Source organism: Bos grunniens, chromosome 2 (genome assembly GCF_055505025.1).
Source record: "Bos grunniens cultivar Pamir isolate PY7600 chromosome 2, Bosgru_T2T1.0, whole genome shotgun sequence".
NCBI classification, from domain to species: Eukaryota; Metazoa; Chordata; class Mammalia; order Artiodactyla; family Bovidae; genus Bos; species Bos grunniens.
Genome location: NC_141166.1, coordinates 36,980,678 through 37,004,341, shown reverse-complemented (window position 1 = coordinate 37,004,341; position 23,664 = coordinate 36,980,678). Strand labels below are relative to the sequence as shown.

The 23,664-nt window shown below is 33.9% G+C and overlaps 1 protein-coding gene across 6 annotated transcripts in view; it reads right to left on the bottom strand.

Annotated features, from left to right (window-relative positions):
• ERBB4 (erb-b2 receptor tyrosine kinase 4) overlaps positions 1-23,664 on the bottom strand; it is a 1,279,082-nt gene that overhangs the window by 574,674 nt on the left and 680,744 nt on the right. For all 6 annotated transcript variants that reach the window (XM_086341936.1, XM_086341945.1, XM_086341948.1 and 3 more), the window contains exon 3: positions 3,607-3,793. In XM_086341936.1, the coding sequence (XP_086198062.1) occupies positions 3,607-3,793 (187 nt within the window). The remainder of the gene's footprint in view (positions 1-3,606; positions 3,794-23,664) is intronic.

Below are 23,664 nucleotides of genomic sequence, written 5' to 3'. Positions count from 1 at the left end.
CTCAAAAAGAAAATCTTGCTCAAAAGGAAAATTCACGATAAATTATTATTGTCCTTGTAATGGTTTACCATTATATAAAATTGATATTAGACAAAATGGTAATATGGAAGAAAGTTCATTCCCAGCATCTTGCTTGTCTCTGCACTCTTTTATACAAACGTTTCCATCCAAGGTTTTTTTTGTGGCTCAGCTGGTAAAGAATCTGCCTGCAATGCAGGAGACTTTGGTTTGATCCCTGGGTTGGGAAGATCTCCTGGAGAAGGGAAAGGCTACCCACTCCAGTATTCTGGGCTGGAGAATTCCATGGACTGTATAGTCCATGGGGTCACAAAGAGTCAGACACGACTGAATGACTTTCACTTCCATCCAGGCTCCTAATGTGTTCTTTTCATTCCTATATCAACCGGAAGTATATTTCTTGTCATTCAATCATGAACATATCTGTACTTTTCCTTCTCTTCTCTCCAGGAGATAATAAATGAATGAAAAGTATTTGGATCAAGTAAGGGTGAAGAGGCTAACCAGATACTTTGCTACCATTCCTTAGTATCTTTAATTAATTAGAACTTTGTTTCTCAAACATTAATAGTTATCAGAAATATTGGAGGGGTCCTTAATATACATATTGGTGGGCCCGAGCCCCAGAATTTACCATCCATTAGGTCTCAGGTGAAGCCCAGGAATCTGAATTTATAGAACAAATACCCAGGTGATGCTGATACTACAGGCCCCTTAAGAACTGGGTTAAAAGTTTAACTCACTACTGCAGTTAGGCAATGAGGTATGGGACTACTTAGCAGGTTTTCTATTTCCCTTCACATTATGTGAACCCTGAGTCTAAAATTAGGGCTAGCCCCAGTAGTTCCACCCTTAATATAACATTATATATCTTCTTTTTTTTGTATAACATATCAACAAGAAAAGAAAGCTCTTTCCAAAACCCAAAAACAATCTTACCTAAAGTGAACTGCAATGTTTGCTTACTAGTTTGATCAAGTTACTTAGGAGACTAAATTCTCTAAGATATTACTGTAGAGCAAATTTTATCCCAATTCCTTTCTGATAAAGAGTTAAGTAGTTACAAGTCTCCTGTCCTTCCTCGTATATTCTTTTTTTTTTTTTTTTTTTTTAGTTAGTTCCATATTTCTTTTTTTTTTTTTATTCTTCCAATTTTATTTTATTTTTAAACTTTACATAATTGTATTAGTTTTGCCAAATATCAAAATGAATCTGCCACAGGTATACATGTGTTCCCCATCCCGAACCCTCCTCCCTCCTCCCTCCCCATACCATCCCTCTGGGCCGTCCCAGTGCACCAGCCCCAAGCATCCAGCATCATGCATCGAACCTGGACTGGCAACTCGTTTCCTACATGATATTTTACATGTTTCATTGCCATTCTCCCAAATCTTCCCACCCTCTCCCTCTCCCACAGAGTCCATAAGACTGTTCTATACATCAGTGTCTCTTTTGCTGTCTCGTACACCGGGTTATTGTTACCATCTTTCTAAATATTCTTATACCCAAACATGGTGGTACTTACTGTAAAACTTCTGATTTTCAAAATAAGAGTAACACTATTGATCTTATTACCTAAAATATGATCAATAATTCTAGACTGTCTCATGGAATAGTGTTGGCATGTAGTCATCATTCATATTATTTATATATATATATAAAATTTCCAAAATATCTAAATTTTCCACCATTTATTTTACTGTACTTTTCATTAATTCATATTCAAATAAGAAATTAATAATAACTGTTGAATAAATACTTATCTTTTCTAAACATTTCAAATAATTATTTTACTCATTTATTAATTTTCCATCTTTACTGCTACACAGGAAAATATTATAAGGTTTTCTGGCAATTTAGGGAATAATATTTTTAAGATAATAATGCTATATTTTGATATGAAACTAGTCAATCATAAGTAAGACAACAGTCACAATAACAAGACATGGTGGAAGCTAACAGAAAAGATATACTCAAATGTTGCATAACTGTGACTAAATAATTCCTTTTTTATATTTTAATAGTATTGAGGTTAAGTAAATGTGGAAATGAATAACTCTTTAAAGACTAATTTTCTTTGTGAGAAGATTCTTCAAATAGCATATATTGTGGAATAATAACATAATCATATGTTATAAGATTTTGAAAATAAATTTATTCAATTTTTCTTTAATATAATCAGAGGAAAAGCAAGAAGAAAACACAATGTGCTTTTGGCAAGTTTTAATTGGATCATGTTATTTTTGGATTCCTAATTTCAATCATTCAATTTTTCTCTATTTCCAAAATTCTTCCTCCTATCATTATTTCCATGCAAGTAGCAATTTAGTCAAATACCCTGCTCTTCAGTAAAGAAAGTATTTTGAACTAAAAAAAAGGTAAAAATGTTGATGAAGGATATAAATTCTGGACAATTTGCATTTACCATTATGTCATGAAGTCTATAGCAATCATGTCCAAAATAAATAACATAATCATCACTCCTTCCTTCATCTAAGATACTCCAATTTTAGTTCACATCTGTATAACTATCAAGCTACTTCTAACTTAAAATTATATATTTTATGTCTTCTGCAAATATATAAATACATAATTTTAATAACCTGACAATATTAATCTTATTTGTTTCTTAATATTTTAAGGCAATACTTCTAAAATATTTCAAATTCCAGTATCAAGAAATATGGCCACTTTGTGGACTCAAAGACACACAAAAAATATATTAATTTTGCATTTTATTAATTCAGGTTAAATTAATAGTTCAAACGCCTTTCTCCCACTCTGATGTAATTACTAATTAGCACATTTTTGGTTGCAGGAACATATAATAAAATTCATGATTAAAATTCTTGTACCAATAGCTTCCACCATAGGCTTTATGAACTCTGAACTACATGAACTGAAAAGACATCAATGGAATTGCAAAAGCCAGCTTATAACACAGAGTCCTGCACAGAATTATTTGTAGCAAGATGATACCTAATTCCAATCTTAGGGGGAAAAAAATCACTGATGATTAAAGCTTTCTGAGGAAGAACTCCTTATGGCACTTAGTGAGTTGCTCAGTAAAAGAAATCAAAACTGTATTAATGTTTTGATTAATGTTAAAAACATAACATTAGATATGTTTTCCAAAAATAAGAGATTGTACGAAAAGCTAGATTAATGGAACAAGATATAATAGTCTGTGTATTTACTGAGCTTTAACGAAAGTGAGAGTTAGGATGTTATTGCAGAGATTTGATGATATGGTCCACTATTCACCTGAGACTACTGAGCAGAGCATTCTTAAACCCGCTTCATATCTGTTTTCAGTCACTGAGCATTTCCTTAGCGTGTACTTCTGCTCAGATGAGATACAGTCATATGCTATCCTTCAGATTGCATTTACAATATCTGTACATAAAACTGGGGCAATATAGAGCATCATTTCTCACAAAATGAATAAGTAGTATTAATATGTATTTCAATGCTTTATAAAGTTCCTCAATGTAATACATGCTGCAGAAACCATGTACACATTTGTGTGTGTCTATCACATTATATTGATAATACAAGTATATTTGCTGTTTTGTATGTTTTCCTTACCAGTCAAGTTCTTCAGTCCAAGTTCTTGAAGTCCAAAGTTTCCATCTTTTCTGTAGTTTAAAAATATTGCCAAGGCATATCGATCCTCATAAAGCTTTGTCCCACGGATAATGCGTAAGTTCTCCAGAGGCAGATAGCGAAACTGATTAAGAGCCACCAACACGTAGCCTGTGACTTCTCGTATAGACTGAAAAGACACAAACGATGGCCTGTGTCAAACAATTTAAAACTGTCAGTATGTTTACATAGTCAAGTAGATAAAATTGAGTTATTTAATTCTAACTTTCAGCTTTTAATTGAATATACTAATTTCCATACCATATTATAAATAATTGCCTTGACACACAAGATCACAAGGGTTAGAATTTCATTTGAAGAGAGGGTTGCATTTTATTTTTAAGTCAAGAATGTGTTTACAGTAAAAATAATTTACTGAATTTTATTGTATGAAGTACTCTTCATGTCTGAGATCTGAATATAATTAAAAGAATAAAGATCTCATTCTCTGACAGACCAAAATTAGATAAGAACACATAACTATCAATCCTTATATTTTAAAAATAAACTGGTAAACTTATCACAAAATAAAGTTGCATTAATTTGTAGACTGTGGACAGATTTCAAGCTGCTATATTATTGTTTAATTTTATAGAAATCAAAGAACAATTGTCTTATATCAATATATTTCTGACTATATACATATATAATTCATATTGTACATATATGCATTAGATACACACAATTTGCATTAGATACTGATTATGGTTTCTAATTTAATTATTAAAACAATTTTTATTTTAACTGTATGCTGTTTAAATGTAGTTGTCTATAAGTTAATTATTTGAAGGTTTGTGAGATATTTTAAAGCAAAAAAAAACTCACAAAAAGACTTTAGGCTTCATCTAAAGCTATAGTTTTTGATAAAATACATATAAATAAAAGTCATGTCCAACTCTTTGCAACCTCATGGACTATACAGTCCATGGAATTCTCCAGGCCAGAATACTGGAGTAGGTAGCTGTTCCCTTCTCCAGGAGATCTTCCCAACCCAGGGGTCAAACCCAGGTCTCACACATTGCAGGAAGATTCTTTACCCACTGAGCCACAAGGGAAGTCCCAAATGCATATAAGAACAGTAATAAATATGGGTCTTATATTTAAAAAAATATATAATTCAGAAGTGTGAACAAATGTGATATTATTTAATGCCAATTTCAGACTATTTTTAGATCTCTTTATGTCAGATGTCCCATCTTCAGGCTTTGGTCCTCTGTTTTTCTCTGTCTACTCTTACCCGCTTGTCTTCCAAACTATTATTACCTCCAAACTCCTAAACTCCAGATTCATATCCAACTGCCTACTCTGCATCTTCACTTGGATGCCTCACAGACTTCTCAGATACACATACACAAAGCTTAATGTCTGTCAACCTTCCACATCCTACCAACAGCCTTTGTCACCTTAGCTGATGTCAATTCATCCTTCCTATTATTCAGGCCAAAGTCTTGGGGTACTCTTGAATTCCCATTCACATCTATCTTTAAAAGGATTAAGGATCCAAGCATGTATGACATCCACTGGTATCCTCTGAGCTACCATCATTCTTTATCAAGATCACTATAATCGTCTCTGCTCTTGGTGCCTTCTGGTGTATTCTCAGTAAAGCCTAGCCCTGATATTTTAAAAACATAAATCGAGTCATGACACTTCTTAAAACTGAAATGTCTCCCAAGTCACTCACAGTAATAAAATTCTGTGAGTCAAATGAGTCAAAACCTCTATTTGTGTTTTCCCATAGAGAAACCACTAGTCATAGATGTCCACTCAACAACTGAAATATGGTTAGTATGAAATGAGATATGCTGTCAGTGTAAAACATATTATGGATTTCAAAGATTACATGTTGAAATGAAAACATTTTAGATAAATTGATTTATATTAGCTGCATTATTAAAGCTGAATTTACCTGTTTATTTGTACCTGTATGTTGTGGCTACATGGAAATTAAAAATTACATTTTTATGCCTCTCATTGCATTTCTAATGGACAACTCTGTACTATATGATCTGTTCATCATTCTTTTTCTGACTTCTCTTTTTAACTTTAACACCTTGCTCACTCTTTCCAGTTTTGCTGGTCTTTTTGTTGTTCTTTCAGTATGCTGAGCATGGTCCTACCTCAAAGTGATCAGTGCAATTTTAAGAGCCTGAGTTTCACTCCTTCTTGCTATCTTCTTTGCTGATTTTCTCACTGCCATCAGGTTTCTGCTCAAGTTTCACTTTCTCAGTTGAGATCACCTCTGATTGACCTATTTAATATGGTGACCCTCCCACTTTTACCCACTTTCATCTTTTTCACTCCCTAACATACTGTATACTTTATATATATACCACATTTAATATTTATAGTCTTTCTTGCCTTTTCCCAGAATATAGGCACTACTAGTACAACCATTTAATTTGCTCACTCCTGTGTCCCATATAACAAGATCAGTACTGTTACTCAGTAAGAGATCGACAAATGTTTGTTAAACACTGTGTCTCTTCACTGGCCATACCTTCACCACTAGGTAGTCTGAAGAGTCAGAGGATACCTATCTGTAGCCTGCAATCTTCTCTTCTAGATAGATCATGCTGCAAACCTCTGTGAACCCAGAATTTCATTCCTCAAAAGCCCACTCCTCACCAAATATTTATTTAGGGTCAGTGATATCATCTTTCCCAGTTGTGCTCTGTCCACCAGACAACAGACTGTGCCACCAATGTGAGCGCACCAAGGAAGGATGGGGTGGTCCAGGGGCAGATCTTTAAGGGGGAGTGTGTTTAATTAAATGTTTAAGGGGGAGTATAGATCCTGGATGTGTGGGCCAGAGTGTCCATTCACTTCTGTGCAAGGCCTCTCAGAATATGGATAGAACTAAGTGATGTAAGGGCTACAAGCTGAAGGCCATCTCTCTATATACGACCATAATCCTGAGGAGTCCAAAAATTCTAACATTTCACTTGGCTTTCCAGGTTGTTATAAAGATATATTTGTCAAAATGGGAGATAGAATTCATTTGATTGAATAATAGTTGCTTGATTTATAAGTAAATAATAAGCCGCACAACAAGTAAGTCTTCATTTATATTCTTATTCCAGGCCCAAAGGATAAACACACTACCACTGGTCACCATGACAAGTATAATGCAAACAGAGAGAGGTGGTGACAAAGTGGCAAGAGACACATGAAACTACTCATGTTTGGCATCAAATCGGGAACTCTGAGCCACAACAGGAATTCCTGAGACACTGACCATTTTGGATCGAAGAGATGAATGGAAAAGAGGGGTTAAAGATCAGCAGAGGCATGCATTGCTTGCATGCTACAGCGTGCTTTAAAACTATACCTGTCTGACATTGTATAGCTGCAGAGCCCTATGAGTTCTCCAACCACTGTTAAAAATGATTGAGCTAATATTTGTTTGCATTCTTAAAATAGAGATCACAAACTCTTTTTAACATCATTTTGTCCAAAAGTAAAATTATTTCATTCATTATAAAAACAATTTATTTTTAGCTTGTATATAATAATTATCAAGTACTCTGGGTTACAGTGATGACGGCACTATGATAAAAGTTGGAGTATAGGGTATAATCAATATTATTAATCCTTTGGCTAAAACGTGTTATAATATCCATCATTCTTCCTAACAAACTCATGATTAGCTCTAACTTCACCTAGGAAGTGGCTCTTTTTTAATAAAAACCGTAAAAATCTATTGGCTTATCATAGGATAGAAGGTCACAGGGATGGGATTATTAGAGAAAACACAGGTGAAGCACACTCAGGAAAAAGAAGGGGTTTATGAGCAAAGACACAATGTCAGCAGAAATTCTGCAGTGTTTATTAGTGTTTATAAACTCTTTGTAGTTATTAACTGAAAAAGATGTACCACTTGGCATGGGCTTTTTGGCCACACATTAGCAGAGGCTACAAATAACCTACAAATAATGAAGACTCTAGTATAAAAAGTGTTATAGATATGAGCAAAGAACAACAGTGACCATATAAAGATCAACTAATCATAGAAGAGGGTACTCCAAGTGCCTTTAGCCAAATGAGAAAGTAAGATATAACTAAGAACATCTTTGCATTCACATATTATTTAATGTATGTAATTATTCTTAGAAACGTTTTTATTATCTTCATGAAAAGTCAGGTTAAAAACAACAGTTACTCCTTTGACCAGATTCTGGGACTGAAGGGATTTACTGATTTAATTGAGATTTTTGTGTCTAAAATGAATCTCTTTCATTATCCATGCTGCTTATTTATTACACTCTGGTCTTGCAAAATAATACATGTAACTTAAACATTAGCTTAACAAATAATTATTCTGCTATGGGGATATTGGGGTATCATGGTATGTTCATGTTGAGAAACCATATGTTCAAACCATTTTGAACAAAGCCACCCATGAGTAGGTGATATCTAATTTATTCATGACAAATTTTCTGATAATAATGATGGTAGAGATGCTATTCACCTCATCCCAAACATCCCTTCTCCCTAGCCAGCTAATTATGTAAATATAAGAAGAAAGATTATAGAAAATCCCTCAGTCAAAAATTTATTGCTCTAGCCTTTTATATCCGGAGGGTCTCATGGAACCAAATAATTTTTAAAGAATTATAGGAGATGAATATAAAATATTACATTTAAAAGCCACAAATATGGCTTGAATTTGTCCTAGCTTCTTTTTTTTTGTTTTTTTATTTCTGTTTGTTTTATGGAATTTATAGTCACATTCTTGTAGGTACTCTTAATACCCTGCCATGAACAAATATCTTGAAACATCTCAGTAGGAAACTCCACTGCTGATGACATGAGCTACAAGGCATATTGATTGCAAATAAAATTATAAGAAGAGACTTAGTAATGGTAAGGTTGCTTAATGCTGAAAAACAGCCAGTAACATGCTGCTGCTGCTGCTAAGTCGCTTCAGTCGTGTCTGACTCTGTGCGACCCCATAGATGGCAGCCCATCAGGCTCCGCCACCCCTGGGATTCTCCAGGCAAGAACACTGGAGTGGGTTGCCATTTCCTCCTCCAATGCATGAAAGTGAAAAGTGAAAGTGAAGTCAGTCGCTCAGTCGTGTCTGACTCTTAGCAACCCCATGGACTGCAGCCTACCAGTAACATAGTTTTGAGTTAATATTGTCAGGTCACTAGGCAATGTGGGTGAAAAGTCAAAAGATATCTAAGTGCCAATTAAGCTCACAATATCTGATAAGGTCAAATAATCATGTTAGTTATCCACAGTTCCTCTCCTTTCAGCCACTAGAAAGAATGTGAATAGCATGGGCCTTTTACTTTCTAAAAACTATTTAAATAATAAAGACTATTTTGAAACATATGGACTTATCTAACAACTTCCCCAGTATTTATATATATATATATATACACACACACACACACACATATATATATACATATCTTACATATGTACATATATATACATATATATTTATATATAAATGTATATATATATAGAGAGAGAGTTAAACATATGGCAAGAAATGTGAGCTCAACTGCCAGGCAAAGCTGGGCTGTGCCTTCCAGCTTTGTGGTCTTGACCAAGTTGTTTATCCTATCTGAGCCTCAGTTTCTTCATCTTAAAAAGTAAATAGCAAATACCTCTCTTATAAAGGTGTTATAAAGAATAGAAGATATAAGGGACATGTCTGTAAGAGTTCAACAAATGCTAAGTATTATAAGTAATGTTATCTTTGTTAATAGCTAAGGCAGATGAACTATCTGTGGACAATCAAAATTGAAGACAAAATAAACCATTGCTTCTAATTTCTTTTTCATGTGGCCTTTGGTATGTTTATATCTTACCTCTTCAACTTCTGATTTATTCCTAAATTACAGAATTGGTTCCTTATATTGTTTCTGTGTATGCTATGGCCATTAGAACAGACCCTGGCACTGAACAGATGGCTGTTGAATTAAAAAGTAGAATGCAATGCTTAAGGTCTTTTTAGATATTGTTTTTCACTGAAACTGATTCAATGAAATTTCTGATAATTAAAAAAAAAAAAACACATTATTTGAACAACACAATCATGACTGTGTCCAAGGACCACAACTCTAAATAGAAATCATTAGAATGCATCAGAAAAGAGAAAAGTCAGGCTCTGGTTCTGGTTCAGTTATGTTTAGCCTTAGGAAACTGCCTATTCTGTCAATTGAAGACTGAATGCCTACCAATATTCACCCACAGTTATCCCGCTCCTTGTGTAAGCTGCTGCTGACTAAAACTGACTTTCATTGTCAGTGTATGCCTCCACAGAGACTTTGTTCGAGTGAATACTACTGACAATCATTAAACCCTTACATGCTTCAAAACACATCTAATCCAAGGAACAATTTGATATCCATGCCAGTGGATGATGGAAATAAAAAGAAATGGAAAAATGAAAGAAATTTGACCAACTTCTCATACCATATTAGCAGTAAACCTAGGGGGGGAAATGCATGGTTTGTTCTGAAGGACATAAATTTATAACCATTTTCTCTTACAAAATACTTAAAGAAAAAAAATGTGAAAACTGTAGTTACATACTTTTCAGGATATGGTTGTCATTCAACCAAAAATTAGAAGAGATTGTACTGATTCACTGGGCTTTCCATTTACCTTCAGATGATTCCAGAAAAATCAATCTTTATTGTTTCTAAATCTCTATTGCATTTCACAATTCTTATAACCACTGTTCCTTTTTTTATTTGAAATAATTCCCTATTCTTTAATCATAGTTGATTTTCTCTAATTTGGTACTTAGTGAGAATAGTGAATAGTTCCTTAAATATTCATTTACCTTAAAATTCAGGTGATTGCAGTACCTCACAATTTCTGAATATTTAATCAGGGGTTAGGGACAATTTTGCACACATTAAAAATAATAATACATTCTTGGCTAAATGCATAAAATGTTGTTTTCTAGATTTTTTTCCTACTCAAATTATATACCAAATCCTTGTTATTTTTCTTTAATATAAACATCTTTGAAGATAACACCGTTTTTTGTTAAGACTTTCTGTAGCAAGTCCAAATAGTTTTGAATTCTTAACTTCTACTCTAGTGTCTCTAATGTACTCACATCCAATTAGATATCATACACAAGTATTCCAAACTGACATTTTAATATTCTTTTATAATTATTTAAAATGTACAAAACTATTGAGACTTATTGTTTCTGGACCAAGGTGTGGACTGGGAAGATCCTGAGTTTGCTCCTTTTTGTGGACCCACTGAAACTACAACTATATACACAACAATTATCTCTCAAAACTACCTGAAGGCTAGCAGAACAGGTCTTCCACAGCTAAGGATATAGAGAAAAGGACACATTGAGATATAGGTCGGGCAGATGTGGTCTGATCAGAACTCTCACTCTCGGTGTGGCCATGCATGTATGCATGCTAAGTCGCCTCAGTCGTGTCCGACTCTGTGTGACCCTATGGACAGCAGCCCACCAGGCTCCTCCATCCACAGGATTCTCCAGGCAAGAATACTGGAGTGGGCTGCCATTTCCTTCTCCAGTGGCCATGCAGAAGTAGTGGTATATCACAACCATGAAGGTTGCCCCTGAGAAGCAAGGGATCTGATCCCCACATAGAGCTTTCTAGGCTGGGCTTGCACTGGGAAGATAAAACTCCATAATACTGACTTTAAAAATTAGCAGAACTTACATCTGGAAGAGCAGGAGGACTATGGGGAACCAAGATTCAATTCTTGAAGGGATTTCACATGAACATCATAGCAAACTAAAACCAAAATCCTACACTACATACACAAAACATAAAATTTTTAAAAATGCAAATATACCACTAAAGAAAATCATCATACTGCAAGGGAATAGGATAAGAGAAGGATAAAGGAACAGAGAAGAAATATAAAATCAATCAGAAAACAACCAAATGGCAAAAAGCATACCTATCAAAAATTATGTTAAATGTAAATAGACTAAATGCCCCCAGTCAAAAGACATAAGGTGGCTGAATGGAGGGAAAAAAGAAAAAAAAAATACTAACCAACAATTCCACCCCCACAAGGAAGTGCTCAGATATGACCAGCTTATACAAAACCCATTTCAGATCTAAATATATATAAATACACACAAAAGTGAAAATATAGACAAAAGATATCTCATGCAAAGGGAATCAAAAAGAGAGCTAGAATAACAATATTTATATTAGACAAAATACAATTTAAAACAAAGACTCTAACAAGAGACAAATAGGGACATTACGTAATGATAAGGGTTCAATCTAAGAAGAAGTATAACACTTGTAAATATTTATACACCTAAGACAGAACCTAAATAAAGAAAATATAAAGACTTGAATAGAGATTTTATAGTATTTATAATAAAATAATAGTAGGGCTGACCTACATCAATGGATAGATTATCCAGACCAAAAAACAATAAGGGAACATTGGACTTAATTACACACTCTATCATAAAAAGTTAATAGATCTATATATAGAGAACATTCCACCTAAAATAGCAGAAAAAACATTACTTTCAATTGAACAAGAAACTTTCTCCAGCACAGATCACGTTAGGCAACTAAGCAATCTACTTTAAATATAAGATTGAAATCATATCAAGTATCTTTTTCAACCACAAAAGTGTGAAACTAGAAAGCAATTGCAAGAGGGAAAAAAAATAAACACACAATGGCTAAGCAACATACTATTAAATAACCAGTGAGTCAATGATGACATCAAAGAGGAAACTTAAAAAAAAAAAATGTTGAGACAAATGAAAGTGGACACAACATTCCAATATCTACAGAATGCAACAAAATTAGCTGTGAGAAGAAAGTTTATAACAAAGCAGGTCTTCCTCAAGAAACATGAATTATCTCAAATTAACAATCTAATATATCTAAAGTAAAAGAAAAAGAATAGGCAAAGCCAAAAATAGTAGGAGGAAGGATATAATAAAGATTAGAGCTGAAAAAAAATGAAAGAGATTTTAAAAACTTATAGAAAAATCAATAAAATTCAGAGGAGGTGGTCTTCCCTGGTAGCTCAACTGGTAAAGAATCCACCTGCAATGCAGGAGACCCCAGTTCAATTTCTGGGTCGGGAAGATCTGCAGGAGAAGGGATAGGCTATCCACTCCAGTATTCTTGGGCTTCCCTGGTGGCTAAGTTGGTAAAGAATCCACCTGAAATGTGGGAGCCCTGGGTTTGATCCCTGGACTGGGAAGGTCCCTTGGAGAAGGGAATGGCTACCCTCTCCAGTATTCTGATCTGGAGAATTCTTTGGGCCACAAAGAGTTGGACATGACTGAGTGACTTCCACTACTGGTAAAAATAAAAGTGATGAAACTTTGGCAAGCCGCATAAGGAAAAAAAAAAGAGCTCAACTAATAAAATCAGAAATGAACAACAAAAAATTGCAAAGAACATCATGGAAATATAGAGGATGATATTAGATTACTATCAATAAAGTTAACAAACTGGACAACCTAGAATAAAGTAAAAATTCCTAGAAATAGATAATCTTCTAAGACTAAATTGTGCAGAAATAGAAAGTCTGAACAGAATGATCACTAGTAATGAGACTGAATCAGTAATCAAAAACGACAAATAAAGATAAGTATAGGAACCAAAGGCTTCATGAGAGAATTCCACCAAACAAGTATAGAACAGTCAATACCTATCCTTCCCAAACCTTTCAAAAAATATAGAAGATAAACACTTTCAAACTCCTTCCATTACTCCAATAGAAAAAGCAAAGACACTACAAATAATAAAATTACAGGTAAGTATCTCTAGTGAATAAAGACAAACAGTTTTTCAACAATATATTGAAAAACCAAATCCAACAATGCATAAAAAGGATCACTTAGATAAGGTGGGATTTATTTCAGGGAGGCGAGGATGATTTAATATTGCAACTCAATCAATATGACACACCACATTAACAAAAGGAAGGAAGAAAAAAGTTACACCATCATCTCAATAGACACTGAAAAAACATTTGACAAAATTCAACATTCGTTCATGATAAGAACTCTCATTAATGTTAGTATAGAGGAAACATAATAAAAGCCATTTGAGAAAACCCACTACTAACATCATACTCAACAGGGAAAAGTTAAAATTTCTCCTCTAAAATCAGGAAAAAGACAAAGACTATTATTCTCACCACTCCTATTTAACACAGTATTGGAAGTATACTAGCCACAGCGATCGGAAGTAAAAGGCATCCAAATTGAGAGAAGAAAAGTAAGAAGTAAAACTGGCATTTGTAACTATTATTTGAATATGGCATGTTATTATATATAGAAAATCTTAAAGTCTCAGCATCCCTCCCCCCAAAAAAACTATTAGAATTAATAAACAAAATCAGTTAAGTTTCAGGATACAAAATTAATATACATAAATTTGTTGTTTTTTATATAACAAAAATGAACTATGAGAAAGAGGAAACAAGAAAACAATCATATTTACAATTTTATCAAAAATAGAAGAATTTCTAGAAACAAACTTAACAGGAGAGGGAAAAAACATATAATGTGAAAACTCTAAGATACTGATGAAGCTCTAAGACACAGTGAGACACACTCTTCACTGATGAAGGGAGTTGAAGATGATACTAAGAAATAGAAGGATGTCAGTCCTGTTGAACTCTTTGTGACCCCATGAACTGTAGCCCACCAGGCTCCTCCATCTATGGGATTTTTTTTGCAGCAAGAATACTACAGTGGATTGCCATTTTCCCCTCAGGGGATCTTCCAAATCCAAGGATTAAACTCACATCTCCTGCATCTTCTGAATTACAGGTGAATTCCTTATAGCTGAGCCACTGAGTAAGTCCTCATGTACTGGAAGAATTCTGAATTTCCATACTACACAAAAGGAGACAAAACCATACAATGGAGAAAAGATAATCTCTTCAGTAACTGGTGGTGGTAAATATAGGACCAGAAACCATAAAATTCCTATAGGAAATTATAGGCAGAATATAAATCTTTGACATAAATCATAGCAATAATTTGGGTATGTCACCTAAGGCAAAGTGAACCAAAGCAAAAATGAACAAATGGGACCTAACTACACTTAAAAGACTTTGAAAATAAAAATAAAACTTAAACAAAAAGACAACCTACTTAATTGAAGAAAATATTTGCAAATTATATGACTGATAAGAATTTACTATTTGTAATATTAAAGATCTCATGCAGCTCAGTAACTAATAAACAACTCAATTTAAAAAAATACAGTAGAAGACCTAAATAGGCATTTTTCCAAAGAAGGTATAAAGATGGCCAATAGGCACATAAAGAGATGCTCAACATTGCTAATCAACAGGGAAATGCAAATCAAAACCACAATGAGATATTATTTCACACTTGTCAGAATGACTATCATCAAAAAGTCTACCAATAACACATGTTGCTGAAGATGTGGAGAAAAAGGAACTCACATAATGCTGAAAGGTGTGTCAACTTGAGGAACCACTATGGAAAACCCTAAGGAGGTTCCTCAAAAAAGTAAAAATGTAACTACCATATGATCAAGGATTTCCACTCCTGGGTATATATCTGAAGAAAATACAAACACTATTTTGAAAAGATACATGCACCCCAGTGTCCATGAAAGTATGAGTTACAGTCACCTAGACATGGAAGAAATCTAAGTGTCTAGTGTCCATCAACAGATAAATGGATATACACACATGTATGTATCTATACACATACATGTGCACACACACATATACACATCTATATACATCTGCACACACACATACACATATACACATACAGACACACAAAGGAATATTACTCAGCCATAAAAAAGAATGAAATTTGGTATTTGCAAAGACATGGATGGACCTAGAGGGTGTTACGCTAAGCAAAATAAGTTAGATAAAACAAATACTATATGTTATAATTTATATATGGATTATAAAACATAAAACAAACACATTAACATAAGAAAACAGGAACAGACTCTTAGACAGAAAATAAACTACGGGGGAGAGGGGAAGTAACGGGAAAGATAGGAATAGGAGATTGAGAGTCACAAACTACTATGTATAAATAAATGTTACAAAAACACAGCACCAAGTATATAGCCCATATTTTATAGTAATTTTAAATGGAGCATAATGTACTAAAAATATTGCCATTATGTCACAAGCCTGAAACTAATATAATATTATTTTTTTTAATTTTATTTTATTTTTAAACTTTACAATATTGTATTGGTTTTGCCAAATATCGAAATGAATCCGCCACAGGTATACATGTGTTCCCCATCCTGAACCCTCCTCCCTCTCCATACCATCCCTCTGGGTCGTCCCATTAAATCAAATATACTTCAATTAAAAATACTGTCAGTACTTTTATACATCTGAGACTACACATGAATCAAAGCATTGCAGTATTTATTTTTATTTACATGTGATGTATATTTTTCTCCATAGAGAACAAATCGGTTAGGACAATACAGCCCAGTGTTTTACTTTAGGTGCTGCAGTTTAATTTGACTTGTCTCCATTAATTATTGACCTTGCACAACTTATCTAGTTTTAATTTCTCTCCTGAAATACAGCACAAAATTTCTGCTAAATGCTCAAAAGCTGAAGATCTTCAAAAGATGATCAATGTCTTCAACATATTATTTTTAGTTGTTATAAAAAAGTTATAAATACTTTGTGTAGTTTAGGAATGCAAGCAAATAATACGCAAGGAAATATATGTCTGGTATTAGAGTTGATAAATTAAAACTGGTGCTGCACAGTACATAAAGTTGTAGACTTCTGTCAGATTGCCTGTTACGGTCTGAATGATAGTTCCTTTAGCCTGTATGTGGAAATCTTAACTCTCAGTATATTAGAATGTGACTGTATTTGAAGTCTGGTCTTTAATAAAAAAAATAATAATAAAAAGTTAATCAAATTAAAATGAGGTAATTAGGGAGGCCATAATAAAATTACTGATAGCTCCCTGGTGACTCAAATTGCAAAGAATTTGCCTACAATGTGAGAGACTCAGGTTTGATCCCTGGGTTGGGAAGATTCCCTGGAGAATGGAGGAATTTCTCTATTTCTAAAGGAATAACATGTATTACCAAAGTTTAGATGAGAGAATTACTTGATACCATTTCAATCTACAATTGCGTTACAATATAGTTGCACGTTTGAGGTCTTTTATAAATATGAATTTTCCACTCTCAAAATGTAAAGGAGGAATATGTGCCCTCGTGAAATCACTGTGATAACAGCTGCCCTTCCTACAAAGCATCTGAGAAATGGCCTTTGAGGATTCAGAAGTTAGAGGTGACTGCTTTCGTGACTGGTCTGTTATTATTTTTAAATGAAAGGGTGAGCGGTTGCAGAAATAGTACAGCCAAAGTACCAGGCTTGAATTTGAGAAGCCTGCCAAGATACACTTTAATATCCATGTAAATATTTGCCTGTAAAAACGGAAAACAAAAGGATTAATTAATTTATAAAGAATAAATACTTTCTTGAGTCATCTTTGCTGGTGACAACAAGGTCTTATGTTAGTTACAATGTTCTTAATGTTCATTTCAAACAAACACAGCAGACTATGTACCTATAGCCATCTGTAGGTACAGTTAGGACTACAGACATGATATGAATTGAGATCAGGGTCTTGAAAATAGGCACTAAAATGCTTTTCATATTTAGCATCCTTATCCAAGTCAAAACTTTCTAAGTGGATGTTAACTATTTCTAATAACTATATTAACTCATATTTATTTAGGGTTTTCTGTATGTGAAATTTGTATAGGTCTTATATCATGTCCTAGTCACATCAACTCATTAAGTGCTATTATCTCCATTTTATAGATGAAGAAACTAAAGTTAACTAATATACCCAAAGTTAACTAATATACCCAAAGTAGCATAGACAAAAAAAGTGAATGAAGAAACAAAAAAACAAAGATTTGTCTTATTTCAGAGCTCTAAAATTCCAATCATTTCAGATATAGCTTTGGAAAATTGGTGTCAATTACTCCTTGAAAAGTGACAACCATTGCAATATGAGCTAAATTTTGACTTAGAAATACCATACTCTAAGTTTTCTTTATGAAAAAAGTAAGCCAGAACACATTTCAAAAGAAACTACAGGGTCCTGGTATTTATAGATTCAAAGTATATTAAGATGTACAAAAATAAATTTAAAATTTTTAAAGAGTATCTTCAAAGGTGCCAAGAAACTAGAGGTCTTTTCAAATGGATATGCACAAATGAGACTCTATACATGAATATACAATATAAATATAACAAAAGAGTGCTAATGTAAAAGGGCTGAATGCCATTACCAGATGGAAAAAGCAAGTTATTTGGAGAGTTACTTCTTAGCTATATTGCCCACATCATAATATGTGATTAAATATGTGTTCTTAATCAACTTTTCGAGAAAAAAACATTAAATCCATTATTTTTACTTAATTTCGAAACTAAACAAATTTATACCTAAAGATTTGACACATAGAAGGCATTTAATAAATATGCACTTGACTTTCTTTTCTCAAAAAAGTTCTTAAGTCTCTGATTTTAGCTTCAACCGTCCATGCATCAATGCATCCACGCATCTGTCCATTCATCTATCCAGCATCCATCCAAGTACTCATTAAACAGCTGTCTGAAAGTGAAAGTGAAGTCGCTCAGTCGTGTCCGACTCTTTGCGACCCTATAGACTGTAGCCTACCAGGCTCCTCTGTCCATGGGATTTTCTAGGCAATAGTACTGGAGTGGATTGCCATTTCCTTCTCCAGGGGATCTTCCCAACCCAGGTCTCAAACCTGGGTCTCCCACATTGTAGACAGACGCTTTACCGTCTGACCCACCAGGGAAGTCCAAACAGCTGTCTATTATGTATCTAATATTAAGAAGTACTGTTCTAGATGCTGGAGACACAGTGGTACTCAGAACAGACATGGTCCCAGCTCTCATGGTGGTTACTTTCTCCATCACTTCCAATATTAGTTTAATGACTAGACTGGCATTTAGGGGGAAAAAAAAAGTTTAACCAAGAAAGATAAGTAATGACTTGAGAGCTTACTCTTACATATGTGTTTCTTTATGCATAAATTGTTATTTTAGAACCTCATTCATTGAACATCTCTTTATTTTATATAAAGTTATTTCATATTCTGTCGCAAATTTCTCCCTTCCATTTCTGAGAATTTACATTCTTCTTTTGACACAATTTCCTATCAAGAGATACATGTTTTTATATGTCTGTGTATGTGTGTTTTCAGCAGCCTCAAATAAACAACTTCACTCTTACATATTCCCTGCCTTTTTTTTCCCTTTACTGAAATTTTACAGTGAAGAAATAACTAGTGTCCTCTAAGATGGCACATATATTACTTACAAGGTACAAAGTATATTGATTTCAAAGTTTTTTTTTATCTATTACATGTTTTGTCTATTTTGGCTTCATTCATTCAACAAAGTGTATTTATAGTTTATTAGAAGCTATGCTGTGTTTGGGGGTTAAGTACACAGGAACCTAGGATCTAGTTTCAGGTTTTCAAATACACTTTCCTGAAAATCTCTTTGAAATACACATTATTTTCAAATTTCTTGGAGAAATTTCATATTCTGAATGTGAAGCAAGAAGTTTATAAAATAACTTGAAACATCTAATTATACCAGAGAGGATATTAGCACAAATCACTATTGACATGTCAAAAGGGTTCAAGAAGCAAGTGGAAGAGACCATACTTGGCTACTCACTGGGAAGTCTGAATTTCAAAAATGATTAATAATAACAAATGATTGAGTTCAATGAATACATTTAAATTTGTGAAATCAAAATAATATTGAATACAAATGAATTAGTTACCTTTGGAAAGTAATATAGAACTAATTAGTTTTCTTAAAAAAATAGTACATAAAAGAAAATAATCAAGCATTCATTGTTTTTTCTATATGAGTTATAACACTGAGTAACTGAATACTAGAACAAAGGCATGAATTTATAAACTATTCCAACTAATAAAGAAGAAAAAAGTTTAAATGAGTATTAATATTGGTTTATTAATTATAACAAATACAGCATACTTATGTAAGATGTTAACAATGGAGGAACTGAAGGTGATCTACATGGGAAACTCGAGTCTTTCTTTACAACTTTCTTACAAACCTAAAACTCCTAAAAATAAAATTTATTTTAAAAATTAGAGAAGTGTCAATCTGAATTTTTTATAGTTAATGGTTCTAGGTATATAGTACCTAGACTGGTCATTGGTCTAGGTACTGGTCATTGCAAATGTTATCACAGTGATCGAGGAAATAGGACGTGATTCTCCATGGTTCTTCCGCATGGCTTGTGTCAGCTTTTGCTCCAGATTAACTTTACAAGGATGCTTGTAGCAAACAAGATTGGAATAGTTTTCCCCTCCAGAGCAGAGGGAAAATTTGCTAGCGGTCCTCTTTTGAACAGTGAAATTTCCTAAGCTCAGAGTTCCATTGTGACACAAATCCATTTTGTGTTCACTTCCCTCCCCAAGGAGAGAGGGGAAACAATGTCAACATGAAGTGATGCTGATTGCTCTGCCATGGAGTCTCAACTCCTCCACCCACTCCTCCACCAAGTGCCAGGCTAACCTGTTAGTTTGCAAGCAGGCAAAAACCTCAGAACTTTGACAGTTCTCACAACCAGTCATCATGCACCTCTGGCTGAACACATCACCACCTATGGTTTCATCAAAGGAATTAAATATGAATATGAGGAAGTCTCAGAACCCAGCTGCCAATCTGGGGGACTCAGAGAGGGTAGAAGAACATGCTGAACTCTTCCATAAAAAACAAGCAACCAACCAAACAACAAACACAACCGGTGATGCTGGAAACCTCAACAAAAAAAGGCTTCCGTTATTATAAATCTTGAAAAAAACCCAACAACTTTATAAAATCCAACAATACTGTCTTGGGATGCATACATCACAAGAAAGTAACTTTATATAAGTAAGGCTGGTGGTTACTTTTGTAGAGAAATGGGTTTGAGACTAGGATGAGGTACATGGTTGTTTCTGGGGATGGTTAGCAAAATACTGTTTCTTGATGTAGACTAATATTTATGAGAGTGTATGCCTTTATAAACTCCTTAGTTTTTGCTTTGTGGCATTTTCAGTATTTGTGTTGCATTTGTAGCATAAAGGTTATAAAAATAAGTGATTAGTTGGGAAACACAAGGGAGCACATAAAGGTGTCTCTATATCTCCATATTTTATCTACTTGATACCTGAAATTTAGGAATCAATTTCAAATTGCATGATATCTCTTGTTATCAAATCCTCTATCTTCAGACTCAAGAACTGAATATGTTAGTAAGGCATGTTTGTACAATCAAGGAAGAAAAATAGTATGTCTTAATGCAAAGTGCCTTGAGAGAATCTGGTGTGTTCACAAGTCTCAAAGTCCCAAACTGAAAATGAGGCCAGGAAGACAGGAGATCCAATTGGAAAAGAAAGTAATGTAGAAATTTAAATTTTTTATCTTTCAAGCAATGGGGATTTAATGGCACTGTATACAAGGAAATTAAGTTCTGTTTTTTTTGTAGAATTATCTGCCTGGCTGCAATGTAAAAATAGGGCAGGATGATGAAAGACTGGTGGAGAAAGAAAAGTAAGAAAATTCTTGCCAAGCAAAAGATGATGGTGGCAGTGAATGGAAAGTAAACTGGGATGAGATTCCAACTATTTTTCTGAGGTGGAATAACAAGTATTTTAGTGACCTACTGGATATGGAAATTAAAGAAAAAAAAAACAGGAAATCATTGGCAGTTTGTTTAGCTTGGGAGATTTGATAGATGATGCTATTGTTAACTGGGGTAAAGAACAAGTTTGTTAAGTGACTTTCCCCAAATATTATATGAACATTTGCTTTTCTGAAGCTAAATTAACATATTCCTAATTGAGATTATTTCAAATGATACTATCATCTGCATATCTGTTAATTCTGATATATGTTTCTGTGTTTTTATTTTTTAACTTAAAAATTAATTGTTAGCAGCTGTGACTTAATATATATTTACAGTATAAGTTTAAACAGACCAGAACATAGATATCAAGCAGTGGTTCTCAGTCAGATGTGTTTCACTCTCCTTGGGACACTTGGCAATGTCTGAGCCTCCTAGGAGACTCAGTGGTAAAGAATCTGCCTGCCAATGCAGGAGATGTGAGTTTGATCCCTGCACTGGAAAAATCTCCTGGAGAAGGAAATGGGAACCTATTCCAGTATTCTTGCCTGGAAAATCCCATGGACAGAGAAGGCTGGTTGGCTACAGTTCATGGGGTCACAAAAGAGTTGGACACGACTGAGCAACTAAACAACAGGAACAGGAATGGAGACATCTATAGTTGTCTCACCTGGAGTAGGCTGGCATCTCGTGGCTAAAGATCTGGGATGCCAATAAACACCTTACATGCACATGACGGCCCTTGCCCTCCCCCAACAGAGAATCTTCAGACCCAAACTCTCAATAGTGCCAAGACTGAAAAACCCTGCTATAGATTTATTGAGAGGCAATCGTTCAATTTTATTGCTTGTCAATTTTCTAGAAGTAGTGAAAATTAATAGTATCCACTAATGTAATGTTAACAATCCATAAACATATATACACTATAAAAAGGATTTACATGGATATTACTATAATGTCTATTTTCTTAACCTAAAGTTATCATTATACATATCCATAAAAATAAGCAGGTAGAAAAAAATAGATATAAAATAGCAATATAGACTGACAGAGAAGGCTGCATGGATAATGGATGGACAGATAAATAAATGTCTATTCATATGGGTAAATTATACAAAAACAAGCATTTTTCTTTCTTCTTCTTTTCCCACTTCATAACCTAATTTTGCAGTAGCAGAACTTTCTGTATTGATTTTCTTTTTTTCATTCACTGTTTAAAAAGCTTGCCTAATGCAACTGAAAGACATTAAGGCTAAGATATTTAGAAACAAATTTATAAATAAAGTCAGCTATTTTCTTAATAGATAAATTTTCCCTTTCTCTCTGAGAAGGTGTTTTTTGCTAAAAAATTATAGTTTTTAGCTTGGTCTCCAAGCTATACTTAGTAACCTCAGTTGCTCAGTAACTCAATAACTATGCTTGGCAACTAGGGACATGATGTGCTTATCAACGCCAGAGACGTTGATATCTTTCTCATCTCCTAGAGAATGAAAAAGAGTACTCACTCCTCATTTGTATCACTTTCTTCATTGTCTATACCTACATTATCACAGCACTAATGCTTCATATGCACATTACAACTTATAAAGTCCTTCAACATAAATATCACATTGAACCTTCAACTGGCAACTTCTGAAACAATTCACAATTGGCAACTTCTGAAACAATGTTTCAAAAGATATTATAATTATATTAAACTCCAAAATGTGCTAAGTATTTAAGTTCATGAACTACAAGAATGGTAGAAAGGAACAATTACATCATAGGTGACATTTAACATTCTTAAAAAATGACAACACTGGAAAATATTTCACCTCCTTACCCTAAAACTTGTTCTTTTAATCCTACACTAATTTCCTAAGCAGGCCTCAATCCTAAACATCTGATGAAATCTCTACCTGCTGACATACGGATATAAAACTCATAAAATATTCATGCTAAGTTCTGTTTTCCTGACACAGTTATCTCAAATCCCTTGTAGAAAGTGGCAGTGTATGAAAAGATAGATAAAACAAATTAGGTCATGGGGATTAAGTTTCTGTAGAAGGACATTTTCTTATTGCTCAAAACGACTTCTGCTGCTGTATTTCACAACAATACTGTGACTACCATTACCACCACTCTTAACAATTGATTACTTTTATGAGCATCTTTGGCATTGTGCTTGAAGATTTAATTATTATTATCCCCATCTTACCTTTTTAAAAGGCATGTCTAGTTGATTTGTTCAGTTATACCAAAATTCCTCCACATAGTCTGTCAGCAATAACGAACCAACACAAGGCCAGTGCTGATTACCTAATTTTCAT